This window comes from Perca fluviatilis, chromosome 7 (genome assembly GCF_010015445.1).
Source record: "Perca fluviatilis chromosome 7, GENO_Pfluv_1.0, whole genome shotgun sequence".
Classification (NCBI taxonomy): Eukaryota; Metazoa; Chordata; class Actinopteri; order Perciformes; family Percidae; genus Perca; species Perca fluviatilis.
Genome location: NC_053118.1, coordinates 26,111,915 through 26,130,411, shown reverse-complemented (window position 1 = coordinate 26,130,411; position 18,497 = coordinate 26,111,915). Strand labels below are relative to the sequence as shown.

General features: G+C 41.0%; 1 protein-coding gene across 5 annotated transcripts; it reads left to right on the top strand.

The window, feature by feature from the left end:
• Positions 1–77: 77 nt before the first annotated feature.
• On the top strand, positions 78–15,276 carry mtf1 (metal-regulatory transcription factor 1). Of its 5 annotated transcripts, none has more exons than XM_039805353.1 (11): positions 78–151; positions 2,590–3,137; positions 6,592–6,830; positions 9,210–9,341; positions 9,619–9,692; positions 10,964–11,097; positions 11,558–11,635; positions 11,834–11,927; positions 12,016–12,683; positions 13,767–13,836; positions 14,559–15,274. In XM_039805353.1, exons 2-11 carry the CDS (start codon positions 2,655–2,657, stop codon positions 15,041–15,043), a joined length of 2,457 nt encoding a protein of 818 aa, XP_039661287.1. In that variant the 5' UTR covers positions 78–151; positions 2,590–2,654; the 3' UTR covers positions 15,044–15,274. The 5 variants fall into 5 exon arrangements, with proteins under 5 accessions (XP_039661287.1, XP_039661291.1, XP_039661290.1 ...); XM_039805356.1 differs by lacking the exon at positions 78–151 and adding an exon at positions 677–835; XM_039805355.1 differs by lacking the exon at positions 78–151 and adding an exon at positions 677–917.
• Positions 15,277–18,497: the final 3,221 nt, after the last annotated feature.

Sequence of the window (18,497 nt, the reverse complement as noted above, 5' to 3'; positions counted from 1 at the left end):
TCATTAGAAGAGTAACATTTTATGTTTTAATTTTGCATTATTTCCCATAATTCATCACGAATGACTGTGAGTGACGTTGGTATCCTACGGAGGGGATAGGAAGAAAGTGCTAAACATCCAAAGCCTAGGGATAAGGCTTAAATTTTAACAGGTAAATATATTTTTATGTAATTTCCATGTAGTTGATGAACGTAAGCGTTAGTGCACTACTGGGTGTTAGTCAGTGTATCACTTGGTAACGTACAACTTGTTATAGCTAATTGCGTGGAAGATAGGTAATGTCAACTGTCGACAGTGGACTGGCAAACGTTACTAGCTAACGTTAGCTCCCTAGCTTAGCTAGCTGTGAGCCAATTTTTTGCTAGCTAGCAAAGCTATGCATGTGCAGAGAAATAAGTGTTAACGTTAGTTGACTTGGCCGTTCACTTTGCTATTTGGCACTCGCAAGCAAAATAAAAAAATGGTTACTGTTATGTGACTCTGCAGTCAAGTGGCATAACGTTCAGAGTTGCTTATAACGATAGACGTATTAATATACACGAACTACGGTTTGCCAAAAGGATTTCCTAGGATGGCATAGGCATGAACCGTCCTACTCTCCCTCTGATTGGCTAGTACTCGTTGCCTGCTCTGGTTGGGTTGGTTGGGTTTAGGCAAGAATGTCAGGGTAAGCTAATCAGAGGCAGAGCAGGGCGGTGTATGCCTTTGCCAACCTAGGAAAAAAAAAACTCGCCTATGGTTTGATATGATTTGTAGCAGGAAGCTAGCGACATATATCTCTGATGCTAGTAACGTTAACGATGTGACCGAGATGTATTCTGTGAAATAACGTCAGGTCAGTATCAACCAGCGGAATGTTCCAAAACCTGCATGACAGTGCACGGGTAACAACCTCGGTACCGTGACATATAAGTTCGGTAAGCGTTACTATATTGTGTGTCAAACGGGGTAAACTTGTCAGTTACTGGACGACGCTGAAGTTAGCTTCCGAATTGGCAGTTAAGGGGAAACTAAGGGAAAGTTAACGCTGAAGTTAGCTTCTATTGACAGCGTCCAATTTGGCAGTCAATGTTCCCTTAAAGGGAAACATACCTTATATTGCTGACCGACTGGTCCTCCGTTTTTTGCACCTCTTACTGTTGTGAAACATAGATGTATGAAAGCGTGGAAACGTGTTGGGTACTGCTAACGTCAAAGCATTAAAATTGTCTGAAACGCACTTTGAGAGATGTGAAAGCTTTCTTCTATTTGAGAAAATGCTACATAATTAGCTATGCAATAAAGGGAAATTTAATCTGGACCTGCTTTCACAAATGTTAAAGTCAGAAGCTTTAATGCTTTAGCTAGCTAGCTAAAAGGTCAGTAAGATGTACAAATAAACGGAGCATCAGTCGCTCAGTAGTCTCGCATTGCCAGATCTAGCTATCTCCACTGCGCTGCAGAGTCGCTCAGAAATGCAAGTTATGTTTCCATTAACATAAACTTCGGAATCGGAAGCTATAACTTCAATGTATTTCACTTAAGTTTCCCCTTAACTGCCGAATCGGAAGCTAACTTCGGCGTCATAGTCACTGCGTCTTCATCAGGCCACTCTTGTGTTTGTAAACGTTAGCTAGCTAGCCGTGTCGAGTATGGAAAAGTTAACTGGCATTATCCTGTGAGTGTGACATCTTTCATACGTTACTCATAACGTTTTTATAAAAGGTAGCCTGAGGAATGTTAATCGTTTGTATATAATCAGTCATGTCCGTAGCCGCTACTATGTCGTGAAATCAGAAAGTTCTAGATCTCGGTGTGGTCTCTGTAACGTTAGTTTGCCCTAACGGGGCTAATGTGTCCTATTGACCGCAGGCTTACTAGGACGCAATCCGTTTTTTCAGCACTGACAATAATTAACCTTCTTTTGATTGACCCACGGACGTATTTACATTGGTGTTTAGTATAATCAAAGCCCCACTCTACATATAGCACGCATATTTGAGGCTGTGTCTAGCCAGTGTTGGTAATTGTTTTTTTCTGTCAGAACAGGCCTTCAAGATGCATTGCTCTCTATTAGCTGTTATGATCAATCTAAACATTTTCTCTAATTTCCATGCTGAGCTCTTTTAACAAGGCAATGTGGCTCTCTATTTTGAATTGATGGCCACTCATCTCATCCACTGCTACGTTAGATCAGGGACTTTTCCAAGCCTCTCAGATCATTTGGGACAGAATTGCTTACTGTCCATGAAGAAGCAGCATTCAGGTTTATTTATTTTTTGACATCATATATCTGGAATAAACTCCCAGAAAACATGAGGTCTGCTCCAACTGTGTTCTTTTTTAGACATTTCTTTTATTAAATCAAACTTATTCATATCATGCACTTCATTCTAATTGCACTGTAATTTTCATTCTCCTGTTTATCGGTTTTATTACATTTTAGCATATGTCCATCTTCTCTTTTATTTTACTCCTTTTAAACCCTGTTATGTGTCTTTTAATAACACATTGTGTCTCTTATATCTTATCTTAGTGCCTTTTTATGCCATATGTAAAGCTCTTTGAATCGCCACATAATACTAATAATTTAGCAAATTCATATTGCAGGCTGTAACGTTAACAGTTAACAGTGTGCAGTCCTCCTTGCCAAGGAAGGAGAGGCACCAGGGACCATGAGTGAGAATGGCCCTCATACGTCGGCGTCAATGTACTTTGAGGTGGAGGTGGATCACCTGGAGCGGGACGACGACGACGACGAAGAAGAAGAAGAAGAAGACAAGATCCACTTTGACAAAGATGATGACCTGATCGCTGAGCCTTCAACGTCCGCTGGTCGGGTGTACGACCGCACTACAGTACTCATTGAGCGCGACCCTATCCGGCTAGATGAGGAGGGCGAAGAAGAGGGTCACTGTGGAGGGGACGAAGACGGGGTCACCTTCCTAACTGAAGGGGAAGGCGATGGAGATGAGGAGGATGTCTCGCTGGCTTTTATGAACGACCCTGACGGCATGTCACAGGGTTATGTGCACCACACCATTTCTCCAGACCAGATCCAGTTCACAATTAATCCCGGCTCCACCCGCATGCCACGCAACATAGAGGGGGCCACCCTCACTCTGCACTCTGAGTGCCCAGAGACCAAGCTGAGAGAGGTAAGCCTAATAGGTGTATCTCCTCCAAATGTAAAGGATTTACAGCGCCTACATACTGATGAAATGTGTATGTGCTCAAAAGTTCTCAAAAAATATATCTATTTATTTTGAATGTTCAGTCTGAACACAGCTGTACAATGATTTATTTTTGTATCAAGGTTTTGTGCTTCTATTCAGTAACATATGGTGCAAATTCATTTTCACACCAATTACAACAGACATGACGATAGAATGTGGTCAGCTGTTAATGCTAAGGATTGATACTTGGTTTTGTTTGGTTAGTGCTGAAGTAATTGTTTGGTTTGGTTTGTGGACGCTCGTCAGTCATTCCAGCTAATTGCTCAACAGAACAGCAGATTGTTTGAAGATCAATCTGACATGCCTAACGGCCTTACAAACTGTCAGATTTTTAATGTAACGGTATAGCAAGTGTTATTGTCTACATGCTTTTCCTCAGTGAAATGCAAAGTACTATTGCAAAGTCCTTGCCGAATAAATGTTAGGGTGCTAAAGGACTGCGGGGGGAAAGTCAGTCCTGTGTTCAGTCAGTTGTTTCCAATGTCAGATGATGCACACTGTATACAGTACCTATCAAGGATATGCCACATACAGTTGTATGAGAGGTTGTTAATTAATTACCAGTTTCCTCACCATCTGTTATAATGAAGACTCTGAGGTTAGTAATACAAATCTGGTTCCTGGTGGGGTTTAAAATAAATGTAACCCATTACAGTTTGTATTGTTTATATTGAATACTGTAAGACTGTATTTTAATAAAGAAACTTCTACAGCTGGATGTGAATAGTAGTGTCATAAGATGGCTGGAGTGCTGAAGTGAATGCAGTGTTTTTCCCTAATGTTAATACAGAGGTCCCACAAGGGAGTACTTATCCCAGTGCTGTTTTTAATCTTGACTTTTTCTAATGACAAAGCCAGTGTTGGTTTGATCAATGAAGATGAGACAAGGTATTGTGGATGGAATGGACTCTGTTAGTTGATGTCAGCCCAGTTTGGGCTACTGAGAAAAAAATCTTGGAATTTTGTAAAAACTAAGAAAATAACTGTGTTTTAGACCCATCTGTCATTGAAGTTGTGGATGAAAAACCTACACATTTCTGTAGACAGTATAGAAACTGGTTCTCTTTTATTTTAAATTTGTGGAGAATTTGTGATACTACCTTTTCTTGTCTGTAAATGAGAAGAAACTGCACTGATGGTTAATATTTCCTGCTCCAACAAAATGGTGCAACACTGTTCTGATGTTTCTGAGTCACAAGAAAATGACAGACAATTCTTGAGGATGTATTACATCCCCTTTTTAGTGAAAATTATGTGTTGACATGAGGTTAAGGGTACAGGGTACTTTCTTTGTGAAGTTGCGTGCCTGCAAGGCTTTTTAATCCAGCAGAATAATATCACTAAACAAACAAAATATGATACTGTGTGTGTGGAAGTTGGCCTGTAACTGCTGCACGACGAGCATGGTGTTTGTTTCATCTTTTATGTAATGTTCGATTGTCTTGATCACTGTCATTGTCCTTGCATTGTTGGTTGGTTTTTATCTATATTGTTGTCATTGTCACGATATTATGGCTTGATTTGCTATGACGTTGTTTTAATGATTGCCCAAGGCACAGAATGAATTTCCAAGAGGACAATAAACTATCCATTCACTTACGGTACTTCATTATCCCTAAACTGAAGTGCACACGCTAGAAAATGAAAGAAACCTTTAACAAAATCACATTGTGTAGTAAATTGACGCTGTCACATCCTGCTAGTATGAATATGAGCACACTGTGTGCTAATTGTGTTATGTGCATTCAATTCAGTGTGTATTCAGTGTCATTTTAGCCAGTCTTTGAAAAACATGACAAGAGTAGAGCTGACCCAAGAGCGGCTATTTCCTGTGAACAACAAATCGAAGATTCCAGCCTCTTGTTCAACAAGTGTCAAGAAAAAACCTAATGACAAGCAACGTCAAGCACTTAGTGATGTTGCTGTAAATACACTCATGTAACCATTTAATTTGTAATGGAGTGGTCTTTTTCCACTATGCATGTGGGAGACCAAGGCATACAATGCTCTTTCACAATGATCAAACTGATGGTGGAGAAGAGTCACGATGGTGTGGGAGATGAATACAGTACTGAGCTACAAGCTTTAGCAGGCCTCCTACAGTGGCTTTGCATGGATGTTTTGTATATACAAATGATCTCTCCCACATCCTTAAAATCAAAATGAATAGCCTTAAACTACCCATCAATCAGATGAATGTTTGTCTGACTGACAGGAAGTTTACTCAGCTTTATATCACTTTCACTGTATGTACAACAACTAAGCAGGTTTTTCATGGTATGATGAGGTGTGTTTCAGGATGTGTCCTGAAGTGAAGCATTGAGACTGTTGGATGAACAACGTAGGGTTTTCACTGGTGTGCCAGTTATTTTACTAAAGGCAATCACTTGCACCATAAGAAATGTTAAACATCAGAAACTTGAGCTTTTGCTTATAAAAGAAATATTAACATGCATTAGCACTTAACTGCTATGTGTAATATCATTCACAGTCAGGCAGTTTTTAATAAATAGTTTAAATTTTAGTTTGAATTCGACATCAGTCCTCATAAAAATGTCATTTCAGTTGGCTTGCTTTCTTGGAAATTGCGCTGCAATTTTGGCTGAAACTCAACTGATCTCAGAGGTCTTCATCAAAAGGAAGGCGTCATAAACATGCATTATAGGTCTCTATATTACTTTGTGTAAAAATGACATTACAGTAAAATGTTTTCTCTCAGTTCTCCCACTTTGCTGGCTACTCAGCAGTCGATTACCTGATCTATTACGGCCATGTTAATGGGAAAAGATTTGAAAAGATCTCTAAGAGGGTCAGGACAGTGAGTTACAGGAATAATGTTGGCTGAGAAAGGGGATTCTCTCGTCGAGGTGGCCCACCACATGCTTCCTCCTCCTGACTTTGTGTTCAACACAGGATAACATGTTTTGAAGAAGAGAATGAACTGCTTTTATCCACATTGCCCCAGGGCTTTTGTGTGAGAAGAGGGCTGGGGACTGCCACACTGCAGCTGAGATTGGCGTTGTAAAACAGACTTGAATGGGATGTATTGCATGAGGGGTTTGTCCTCATCGCTGTTCTTTGTGCTCACCCACTTCATGTGCTGACGTGTAGCTGAGTCATTGAGTTCAGGTCCCGTCTGAAAGGTCATACCAGGTCAGACTGTCACTTCATCGTATGGCCAGGCTGGTTATTACTGAGGTGAATTAGCAAATAACTTTTCACAGGCTTTTTGAAATGCCGGTTGAAGACTATGTAATTGATTTTTAAGGGAGTTAATGTTATATTTGTCCTCAGATTCAGGATGATTTCATACAGTAGAGTTGAATTCAAACATGTTTAGGCGCTGATGTCCCCCTCCTCTTCATTTCTCTATCAGGTCAAGCGCTACCAGTGCATGTTCGAAGGCTGCACCAGGACGTACAGCACGGCAGGAAACCTGCGAACACACCAGAAGACGCACCGAGGCGAATACACATTTGTGTGTAATCAACAGGGTTGCGGAAAGGCCTTTCTCACCTCTTACAGCCTTAAGATCCATGTCCGTGTTCACACCAAGGAGAAGCCGTTTGAGTGTGATGTGCAAGGCTGTGAGAAGGCCTTCAACACGTTATACAGGTAAGCCTTTACAGAATAAATAATTACTTTAAACAGCTTGTTGTGTTTTATTTCTCCTCATGGGTGATATTCAGATCATTATCGCCACTGTAGGTTCTGTTAGCAGTGTCTAGGAACTGTAGTATAAGTAGTGCTGGGTATTGGTTTAATAAATTACGATAGCAGTACCAATAACGGTACCTTTTTAAGGGATACGGATACCAATAAGAGTACTTAATTTAAAATAATCCTTTTACATTTAATGCATTTATCAGACATCACAGGTGTGTAGTATTGCTATACTTTTGAACGTTTTGGTGGCAGTTACACCACACTCGACTTCACCCCACCACAGACTGTATGGGTTGTAGCTGCTGTGGTAGTGGGCCAATCACACGTGGCATTGAATCGAAGAACACTTGCGGTGATTGGCTGCGATCAAAACCGGGGTACAAAAAAGATTAAATGCTGGTATTTTATGACTGAAGAATTCAGTACAACTTGGTACTATGTTAGTTTGATACCCAGCCCTAAGTAGGGTTGGGCATCGTTTGGATATTAAAGATTCTGATTCCGGTTCTTATCGATTCCGATTCTTGGATTGGTGGAGTTGAAACAGGTCACATGCTTATTTCACAAATAAGAGGAAAGTTTTATTTTGATTCAAAGGTGGGTTGCAGTTTGGTGGGGCTTTTTCAATGTAAAATAAAGCCACACTAGAGTGCCGCTTGCTGTGCTCCATGGCTGCAACACAACAAGCGCCTGGCCGCTACGGAAACCAAAACTTGCGCATGTTAAATTTGGATCCCATGATCAGATTTGAAACCAAATCCTCCAAACGATTCCAATAAATGGAATCGTAATTTTTTTTTAAACCATTCAAAGTAGGAATCGGTTCTCGATGCCCAACCCTAGCCCTAAGTATAACTAATCAAGATTGGATTGTGTCATGATACAAAGTCAATTATGAGGCAGGTCCTACCATAAAGTAGATGGCCGAACTAGTGTTGTCAAAATACCGACATGTCTAAGTCTAGTCTAAGTTTTTACTTTGCATTTATCTGCCCCTTTTCGCTCAACTAAAAATGTTGGTGAAGGGGTGAATTTGGTCATTAAAGGAACACGGCGACTTATTGGGAATTTAGCTTATTCACCGTAACCCCCAGAGTAAGACAAGTCGATACATACCCTTCTCATCTCCGTGCGTGCTGTAACGCTGTCTGACGGCTCCAGCATTAGCTTAGCCCAGCACAGATCCTGCAGGTAACCGGCTAGATTCCAACTAGCCTACTGCTCCGAATTGTGACAAAAGTGACAAAATAACGCCAACATGTTCCTATTTACATGTTGTGATTTGTAGAGTCACAGCGTGTTCAAAAAACAACGTAACATGAGACACAGCCATCTTCTAACAGTAAACAAACTGGGAACTATATTCTCAGACAGGCTTGCTGCGAGCATATCACTCTGCCCAAGTACTATATTCTTCCGCCTGAGAATATAGTTCCCGTTTTTTTACGGTTAGAAGATGGCTGTGTCTCATGTTGTTTTTTGTACACGCTGTGACTCTACAAATCACAACATGTAAATAGGAACATGTTGGTGTTATTTTGTCACTTATTCGGAGCAGTAGGATTACTGGAACCATTCACCTGCCTGTTCTGTGATGGGCTGATGCCGCTGGAGACGTCAGACAGCTTTACAGCACGCATGGAGATGAGAAGGGTATGTATCGACTTGTCTAACTCTGGGGGTTATGGTGAATAAGCTAAATTCCCAATAAGTCGGCGTGTTCCTTTTAAAGATGCATCTTATTTATGAATGAGGTAGATGATTATATATTTTTGACAGCACTATGCCCAATTACAGTTTAAGTCAACTTTGACCAATGCCAGGCATGCTTTTTATTTGCAGCATTTTCACTGTTCAGATGTTGCTGTATTTTGCTGTGATCTCAAGCAGTTCACACACAAGCCCTCTGGTCTGTATTGGTTCAGTTGCTCTGACAACGTGTCTGGGGCTTGGTGGAGCTGTGCCACTGCCATCAATTCCCTGTCAGAGGCTTTTACTCAAGACAGCCAACCAATGCCACACATGGGTGGATTCTCTTTTTAATAACATTACTTGCCTCTCACCATCTTCCATACCACCCAGATTCTCTTATACGACCGCCATTGACAGAGTGTGTACTTGGTTCAGTCGTTTTCCCTGTCTGACTAGATTCTGTTGTCCTCTGAATGTGGACTCACTCAACTGTCTTTTTTTATATGCACTTTAGTCATTCATAAAATAAGTGCAACACAAATGAACACATGCCCGTTTAATGCGACTGTGGTTAGTTTGTTTCTCTCTGCATGTCTTCCATTGTGGTTTAATGAATCACATTGATTGTCTCTGCAGACTAAAAGCACACCAGAGACTTCACACAGGCAAGACATTCAACTGTGAATCAGAGGGATGCACAAAGTACTTTACCACACTTAGCGACCTGAGGAAGCACATTCGCACACACACTGGGGAGAAGCCATTCCGGTGAGCATTTCCATTATCACACGAAGATCTGTGATACTAATAGATGCTCAGACATCTCTTTTAGTCTGTTTAAGTGTTTGCTTGTCTACACTAATCAAATGTTTAGGGTTTTTTCATATTCAAATTTTTTACCCACACTGTGGTTTTGGGAGCTGCATTTTGGTTAAGCAGAGGCCCGAAATATTCAGCACACAAGTTTCCCAATTTATCACGGTTGTCTATTTGCATCGGGTCCTAAGCATTCCTGACATGGTTTTTTTTCTGTCTTTGCCTTCAGGTGTGACCACGATGGCTGTGGCAAAGCCTTTGCTGCAAGTCATCACCTAAAAACACATGTACGGACACACACAGGTACATATTACTGGTTTGTTTTATGTAACCTTGATTTTTCTAAGGAAGCTTGAGCAAGGACATGTTTTCATCTATGCCTGATATGCATTTACATTGTTACTAGTGCCTCCCACGCATAGTTAATCTGAATATCCCAACCAAATGGGTTATTCTTGCAGCCAAAACATTTTTATGTGGTTTTGTTTTTACTGTCGTCCTTTCAAAAGTGAAATTTAAAAAAAAAAAACAGTAATTTAAAAAGACTGTGGCCATGTGTACTTGTAACGATTGGACAAATAACTTCCCTAATTGTTGTTGGCTGTGCTCCTGGACCCGATGGCTTAGAAGCTAAGTTAAAAATAAATAGGTTTTTCAAGGTGTGTGTGTGTGTGTGTGTGTGTGTGTGTGTGTGTGTGTGTGTGTGTGTGTGTGTGTGTGTGTGTGTGTGTGTGTGTGTGTGTGTGTGTGTGTGTGTGTGTGTGTGTGTGTGTGTGTGTGTGTCGTGTGTGTGTCGTGTGCGCGCGCGCTGAAATAAGCAGGGACGTCCCTGAAAAAGACGTTGCTTGGATGGCAGCATATGTTGCTCCAAAGCCTGTATGTACCTTTCAGCATTAATGGTGCCTTCACAGATGTACAAGTTACCCATGCCATACCATCACAGATGCTGGCTTTTGACCTTTTGCGCTGATAACAATTTGGATGGTCCTTTTCCTCTTTGTCCCTGAGGACATGATGTCCATGATTTCCAAAACCAATTTAAAATGTGGACCACAGCACACTTTTCCACTCTGCGTCAGTTCATCTCAGATGAGCTTGGGCCCAGAGAAGCCGGCGCTGTTTCTGGGTGTTGTTGATATATGGCTTTCGCTTTGCACGGTAGAGTTTTAACTTGCACTTGTAGATGTAGCGACGAACTGTGTTAAAACTGACAATGGTTTTCCAAAGTGTTCCTGAGCCCACGTGGTAATATCCTTTACATAATAATGTTGGTTTTTAATGCAGTGCCGCCTGAGGGATCACAGGCATTTATTGTATCATAAATAGCAAAAGCCTCACTCTGGTGATGAAAAAGTAACTGCCCAAGTGCTGTAATTTACCTGCATATTGTTTTAGTCTTTAATATAAATTCATGTACATTTTTTGTGTCTGCGATAGGTCATCATTACATTTCTTTGTAACATTTTCTCCAAAGTTAAAAAATTAATTAGCAAATTTTATCTTGGCTTACATTTAAATGATTTAAGCTGTACATATTAGCTCTTACCTGTCCTTACGCTTCCCCCTCTGTCTAGGGGAGAAGCCGTTCAACTGTCCCAGTGATGGCTGTGAGAAGACGTTTAGCAGCCAGTACAGTCTGAAGAGTCACATCCGGGGACACGACAAAGGACAGCCCTTCACAGTCACCCTCACCCATCCGCTCTCTGAAGTGAGTCACAGTACAGCAACTTTGTCTCTCAATGTTGGTACATGTTGTCCATGCACAGTCTGAGAGCAACATGACACTATGGCAGTGATAATGTTAACTTGATTAAAAACAAAATGTACATATCTGCCTGATGTGGACGTTTGCATATGTCTACAAAGACCTGAGTTAGAGGGGTTCACACTACACTGCATTAACCACCATACATCTAAAAGTTATTATGAAAATCATTTAGCTTTAGATTAAACGACTTGTCCTCTTCAATGGAAATTTTTTTTTTTATGCCATTAATTATGTCATTACATGCTAGTTTACCTTTTGTGGTTAATGGTGCCTTTCAAGTAAAATGCGACGGTAACATACAGTAGGTGTTGTACTCTTTTCCAATATCGTTTCCCTACAGTGATTTGGTGCTTGATCCCATAGCAAGTTTAATCCAGTCCGATTCCTCTCTTTATTACAGGATGCAAATCACTCCCTGTGCCTCAGTGACTTGAGCCTCATCTCTACAGACTCAGAGCTACGAGAGAACATCCATAATGTAAGTCTGGCCTTTGCTTCAGCTTTGTCAAACAGACAGTGGATTGAAAATGTTGAGCAGTTGTCAAGCTAGTTAGGATGCAAATTACCAGGCAGCTACTTGACACCTAAGTTTATCCGTCACTGTCAAGAATTTAGAGGCAAAACAAGAGTTTCTGGCTGTAGTGGTACTTGGTAAAGTCATTTAATTGTATTACAGGCTCACAATTTGGACCTCAGCAATGTGAAAATCTTTGAGCTCATGTTCCAGAGTCCTGAAAATAGTGTCAGCCAAGATGATGCCCATCCCAACGGTCAGTGCTTTTTCGAAACCCAACAGCTTGAATTCTATTGAATGTTCTTGTTCACTGATGGCATTTTTTTTTTCCCTCCCTTCCTCAGAGAGCCTTGCGGAACCATTCAGCCTGGAGACGTCTACCCGGTCGGTAGTGACTGATGGATCGTCTCTCATCTCTTTCTCTCTCCATCCTACTTCCTCATCTCCCTGTTCCCACAAAACTACAGTCATGGAGGCTCCTTCCCAGCTCAGTCAGAGCTCTTCCTCTCAGGCCTCCACCCCTGCCGCTGTCCCTGCCACTGTCAGCTCCACTCAGCCTCCGCCTTTCATGCAACTAACCGGGCCTCAGCAGAGCTCCGATGTGCCTGCCCAGGCTTCTGTCCAAGCGCCAAACAACGTCACCCCCCAGCACTTTGTGGCACTGCCACCCACATTCCTGTCGTCGGATAGTGCCACCCAGACCACGCCTTTACCACCAGCCATGTCCACTCCTCCTCCAGCGGCTCCAGCACTGACCACCCCAGCACCAGGCACCGCCCCTATGTCTGTTGTTGCAGCCACCGCAACAGATGCTCTGGCAGCTGTATCTCAACCTGTGCCTTTGGCCAACATTCCTGCCCCCAACCCTGGCCATGGTTTGGCTAACACCCCTGCCACCATCACCATAGCTCCCACCCCAAACCTGCTGCAGCCCAGCCTGGTCATGTCTGACCAGAACCTCCAGTGGATCCTCAGCAGTGCTGCCAACAGCCAGCAGAACCCAGAACAAACGGTGAGTAATGCTTCCACACAGAAATGGTGACTTGATTTGTACTACCCCTAATTTTGTGATTAGTTCTTAAGTTCAAAAACACTTTGCTACATGCATTAAATTAGGGATTTCTTGCATTTTGTCTTCTAATCATAAGTATGTTCATGTGGGAGGATTAGCAAACAGCATACCATGCACTTATGGCGCTTTTCCATTACATGGTACCTGCTCGACTCTACTCGCCTCGACGCACTGTGCGTCCGTTTTCCATTGCAGATTTTAGTACCGCCTCAGCGTGGCTGGTCGTCATAGCGACTGCCGTGGGCGTGGATTAGTAGCGTTGCTTTAATGGCTTTTCCCCGACTTATTTCCTGGTTCTCCGTCTCCGTAAACAACATGATATCAAAGAGATAGTTAAAGTTTACTGCTCCAGATTTCCCACTGTGGTCAGAAAGAACAGGGCAGACACTTTGTTTCTCTCACATATATATGACTCTAGAGTCGCTACTCGCTGCGGAGATAATCGCCGTCACTCTCTCACTTCTCCCTCGCTCACCAGCTCCCCACACACACATCACACATGCACACACAAGCGCACAAGTCTAAACATCAGGCCACTTGTATGCTACGGAGAAAGCTCTGCGTGGAGCCTCCGGCAGCAAAAAACACCGCTGGCTTAAACTATTTAAAAATGCCGTCTCTCGCTAGCAATGCAGTGATCAGTGACAATTCTTTCCGACCAGTCAGCAGCCTGCAGGTTTTCACGTCACCTTTTCAGCTCGCCTCAGCTCGCTTGGAACCTCGACTGAGTAGGTACTAAAAAAGTATCTGTTAGCAGGTACCAGGTACTTTTTTTCGTAATGGAAAACCAAAAAAGGCGAGTAGAGGCGAGGCGAGTCGAGCAGGTACCATGTAATGGAAAAGCGCCATTACAATTGTGCAAAAGCCTAATTTAACCAACAGATATGTAAAGTAAACCATGGTCAGCACTAACTCTGTATTTGCAGTAAGTGTAGCAAAGGAATAGGTGTTACTTTATTTTCTAGCGTGTCCCCAGCTTTTTTCTATCCAGCTTCAACTGTGGTGTTTAACGTTTGTTTGCAGCCACATCAAGGAGCTCCAAAAGTGGAAAAAGTTTTCTTCACGACAGCCATACCAGTGGGAGGAAACGCTGGTAAGTCGATGGGTAGTACATTATAATATATTTTCATGTTTGGGACATTGGCCAAAAGGCTGTAATGAAATCATAGATTTGTTTTGCCATCCAGTGCAGTGCTTAGCTTTAATAGGATTCATTAGATAGTAGAGTGGTGTCCAGTGAGCTCCACTAAGATACAGTCACAATGGTTTTATTATACAAATTCAGTTCCAGTTCTGACACTCAATTAATGCACTGTGCTAGAACAGTTAAAATGATATACCATTATAATATTTAATAATAAAAATGACAAGTAAAGGCACAGGAGCAATAATATTCAAAATATTCAGGCTAGGAAGAGAGCAAGTATTGTCGACTTACTGATTAATTGACCTCTTGTTATAGCTTTTTTTTTTTATCCTCCTCGAAAGAGTCATGACTAAGCATCTCTGATTGGAGTTCTCATTCAAATTAACTGTTTAAATGCTGAGAAGGAACAAGATATAAACTGCTTTGAAAGTTGATGGGGAAAAAAGGTTTCCCTTCGTCACATTCTTCTATTTGTTGACCAAGAGGTCTATCAGTACATGTGGCATCAACTCTGCTCTCTTCTCATTCAACAACTGATCAATGCCAACTTCTTACTAAGCAGTTAGTAATTTAATTTTGATATGCTTTGCAGGACACTTGGAAAGCAAATGTGTTGTTTTTTTTACTTCTTTTTTTCAGTGAACTTTAAATTGTGTTTCTGTTTTCAGGCAGCTCAGTCCAGCAGATCGGCCTCAGTCTGCCTGTCATCATCATCAAACAGGAGGAGTCCTGCCAGTGCCAGTGTGCCTGCAGGGACGCTGCTAAAGACAAGGGTTCAAAGAGTGCCTCCTCCATTGTTTCAGCCCCAGCACAGCCGCAACCACCAGAGCCCCCTCCTCCCCCACTATCACAACCCCCAGAGCCTCCGCATCATTCAGCCACCTCATCTTCTTCATGTTGCCCCCCTGAGTCTTCCTCTAAGGTGGGTGAGGTGAGGCTGGAGGCACCCTCTTCTTCTTCTTCCTCCTTCTCAGCTCAGACATTCTCCACGATAGGGAGCAGCACTGCCACAAACCCTCCCTCGTCTGGCGGGTTAGCCAATATGGATGTCTCGGACTTCCTTTCCCTGCAGAGCCCTGAGACCGCTGCCAACATTGAGGCTCTGCTGCTGGTCGCTGACGACTTCAACATGACCACTGATGGCAATCCTTAGAAGAGATGCCTTCTGAGTCTGGCACCGTGTGTTTGTCTCTTGCGCCAACTCATCCACAGGCATCAATTCCTCCCACATCTCGAGTCATTCTTCACAGCGACGCCTCTTCTTTCTCCCTATATAGTGTGTGTATCAAACCCCCTGCATCTGCAGTGCATTCTGTTCTGTATAGCATTGTGCTATATATATATATATATATATATATATATATATATATATATATACATACATACATACATACATACATACATACACACACACACACACACACACACACACACACACACACACACACACACACATACACATACACACATACACACATACACACACACACAAACTATGACTAATTTTTCTGTTGATTCATTGCAGTAGTTGAATTTTTAAAAACAGGATTAGTTTGCTTGATGAGATTTAGCAAAGTTAATGCTAATGAATGCAGTAGATCCTTTGTTAGCAACATAATCAAACTGTATATAATAACCCCTCTGTGTCCACCCTCAATTGATTGAATGAAACAAACAAGTGTTGTCCAAGCACTGATAACTTAAGAGTTCCATTTTCCTGATTTGAAGGTCCGACACCTGAGCAGGAAAACCAAACGTGTCTGTATATCCTTGTACTGTACTACAGGTCCTAACAAATGCTCAAAGCTGGTATGCAACCATGACCAGAATGCACTGTATTAGAGGAATTTAATTGTATTGCTCCCAGTAGGAATTTGAAGCAGTTGGCCACATAGCCCCCCATATAGCTGTCATACAATATGAAGTGATTTCCTCAGTATTTTTGTTTTCTAGGAAGACTGGTGTAGTCCAGAAAATGTGATTTATTATTTTTTACTTCGAAAGTTATTTACTAATTGAGAAAAGAACCTGTGATCTGATCTGCCTGTCTTAAGTGAAATCAATAAGTTGCCTATAACTTAAACTAATTTAAAATTGTACATGTTAATTTATTTAAATACTTGATTCTTTCATTATACTGCTAATACTATTATCTTCAAGATAGCAGAAAAATCTATTAATTTATTCCAATCACTTGTATTTTCAAGTTGAGCTGTTTTTATGTTACTGAATTGTTTTTGTTTGTTTTTTTGAAAGAACGTAATGATATTGCTAAAAGCAAGTTTGAGAAAAGATGATTGTAGACTGCACAGTGAAACAAATTATCCTCGAGGATCTGCTTGTTTGCAAAAATTGTCGAGAATGAAACAGTAAGGAACTACTGTCAACAACATCCCATGTTTTATAGGGTTGTGACCCTCTCAGGGATGCATCAAGTCATAACTGATCCTGGTTCCATTCATTTGTTTCTCAGAAATAAGTTTCCCTCACTAGATGCCCCACACTTGCAGTCGCCCTACGTTTTGCTGCACTCTTCCCTGTTTATTGCACACTAACTTGTACAGTGAATCTGAGCTTGTTAGCTGAGGTGCAGCACCACTACAGACTTTTTGTATACAACTGCTGTTAAAGTAGCATTTAAAAGATGGTGTCCTGGAGACAGTGTAAATACAGTACATTTTAGTGTAAACATATTTGAGAAACTTGTAGATTATTCTAGAATTTGTATTTTTGTATAGACTTTTGAATTACTAACTCTCAGAGTTTGGAGCTAATGTATATCCTCTACCCTTGTATTTCCCCCCAGACACATTTATGCAGAGGAGTGGTTTTTTTGCTGTTTAATTGAATAGTTCTTCAAGCAGCTGGGCTTTTATGTAGTCCCCAAAGTAAGAAAATATATGTAACACACAGCCTCCTGCTGAGAGTACAATTTAACAGTATTGTTTCACACGGGACACAATGCAATGATGATAGAACAAAGGCATTATGCCCTGTATACTAGAGTGTAGAGGTACTTGGCCTTACAACGTAACTGTTCTATGAGCCTCCTTGCCTTGACAGTCTCTGCTTTAGACAGACTTGCCATTAACATGCCAACACACTCCTCTTCACTGAGTCTCGGGCAATCTTTCCAGCAGCAGATCACGATAAGGCAAAAGCATTGAGACAAAAAAAGCTTATGGTTTTCCTAGAAACTATTGTTTTCCGGCTGTCTGTCTGGAAAGTAATTTGTGGATATTCAGCATAACTGATACAAAGTGATGAGATTCTGCATTTGAATTCCAGGTTGTAGGATCAAACCAAACTGACATGCTTGTCACATAACTCACGCTTGGCTTTATTTTTGCCAAAATTTAGGAGGTGCCAAGAAGGCAGTTGATAAGTTGTGAAAGGCTCCAGTCACACATTGTGTGCTCTAAACCATTCCACATATGCAGTATGAGATATCAGGAGTGTCCCTACTTGGTTCAATTGGATTACAAAAATGTTGGATCATTTACTCACCATTTCCTTGTTAAGGCACTCTGTGAAATTACTGCCAGAAGTCAAATTCATACCATCAATATATATTCTTATACATGCATACTGTCAAAGAACAAAACTATGCAATTTTATGTGCGGCATTCAACAGTTTAAATACTGACTCCAAGACAAAAATATGTATCCCTCCCTTCATTAAATGATACTCTGCCACAACCTTATATGCGGAACTCAAGAGCAAAAGTTGCCTTTCCAATGCATACAATGTTAAAAGCATGTTTGTTGAACTCCAGTATATTGCATTTCATATTTGGAGTGGTGTTCCAATGAATGTGGCACCACAGAGACCCTTTTACATGCGCTTTAAAACCAACTGGATTTGTTTGAAGTAGTTAGTGAAGGAATGATTCTGTTTTAAGAATTATTTGTCAAATGTATACTTTTTTTTTTAATAAAGGCTTCATTTGGGCTAACTCAATTTATGTAATCATCTCAGCCGTTCACATTTAAAAAAAAAAAAAAAAAAAGGGGGATTATTTGTTGGCTTATCTTAACCAATGAGAGTCAAAAACGGTTTTCTTTTAATCAATAGGCAGAGAAATGGTTTTTGATGTGGCCCAAGTTTGTCTCTGTAGTTTACCTGAAATGCTAAGGTCAGCAAATTACTGAGGGAGACATTTGTTTGGAAGCAGATTGATCAGTGTTTTACATCAAGAATTAACTTTTTCCTCAATTGGACAATATTTTAAAAGGAAACTACATGCTTCCAAAGGAATGTCTTACACCCAAAGAGTGACTAATTAAAAGATTAGTTTTTTTTTTGTTTTTTTTTAAAGAATGTATAATGTGAAGTTTGCTTATGCTTGTTTCGTATAAAGTAATAATACAGTTCTGAATTGAGAGCAATATAATACTAATAAAAACCTTATCCTTGTCACTGAAATGTTTGCTTCTTCTGCTCAATTAAGTCTTCAGTTGATCTTTAATTTATTTAATCATAATGGGAAAAAAAAGAAGAGAAAAAAACAAAAAAAAAAAAAGGATTGTCCCACTTCTGGTCACTTCACTTCTGCGGTGGTAAGGACACATTCTGGAGAGATTTTCTCTGTGGGAAACAAAAGATT

Coding starts and splice junctions, on each gene's coding strand:
- mtf1 (XM_039805353.1), top strand. CDS start 2,655: ATGAGTGAGAATGGCCCTCATACGTCGGCGTCAATGTACTTTGAGGTG. Junction 3,138..6,591: donor CAGAGACCAAGCTGAGAGAG/GTAAGCCTAATA, acceptor TTTCTCTATCAG/GTCAAGCGCTACCAGTGCAT. Junction 9,342..9,618: donor ACTGGGGAGAAGCCATTCCG/GTGAGCATTTCC, acceptor CTTTGCCTTCAG/GTGTGACCACGATGGCTGTG.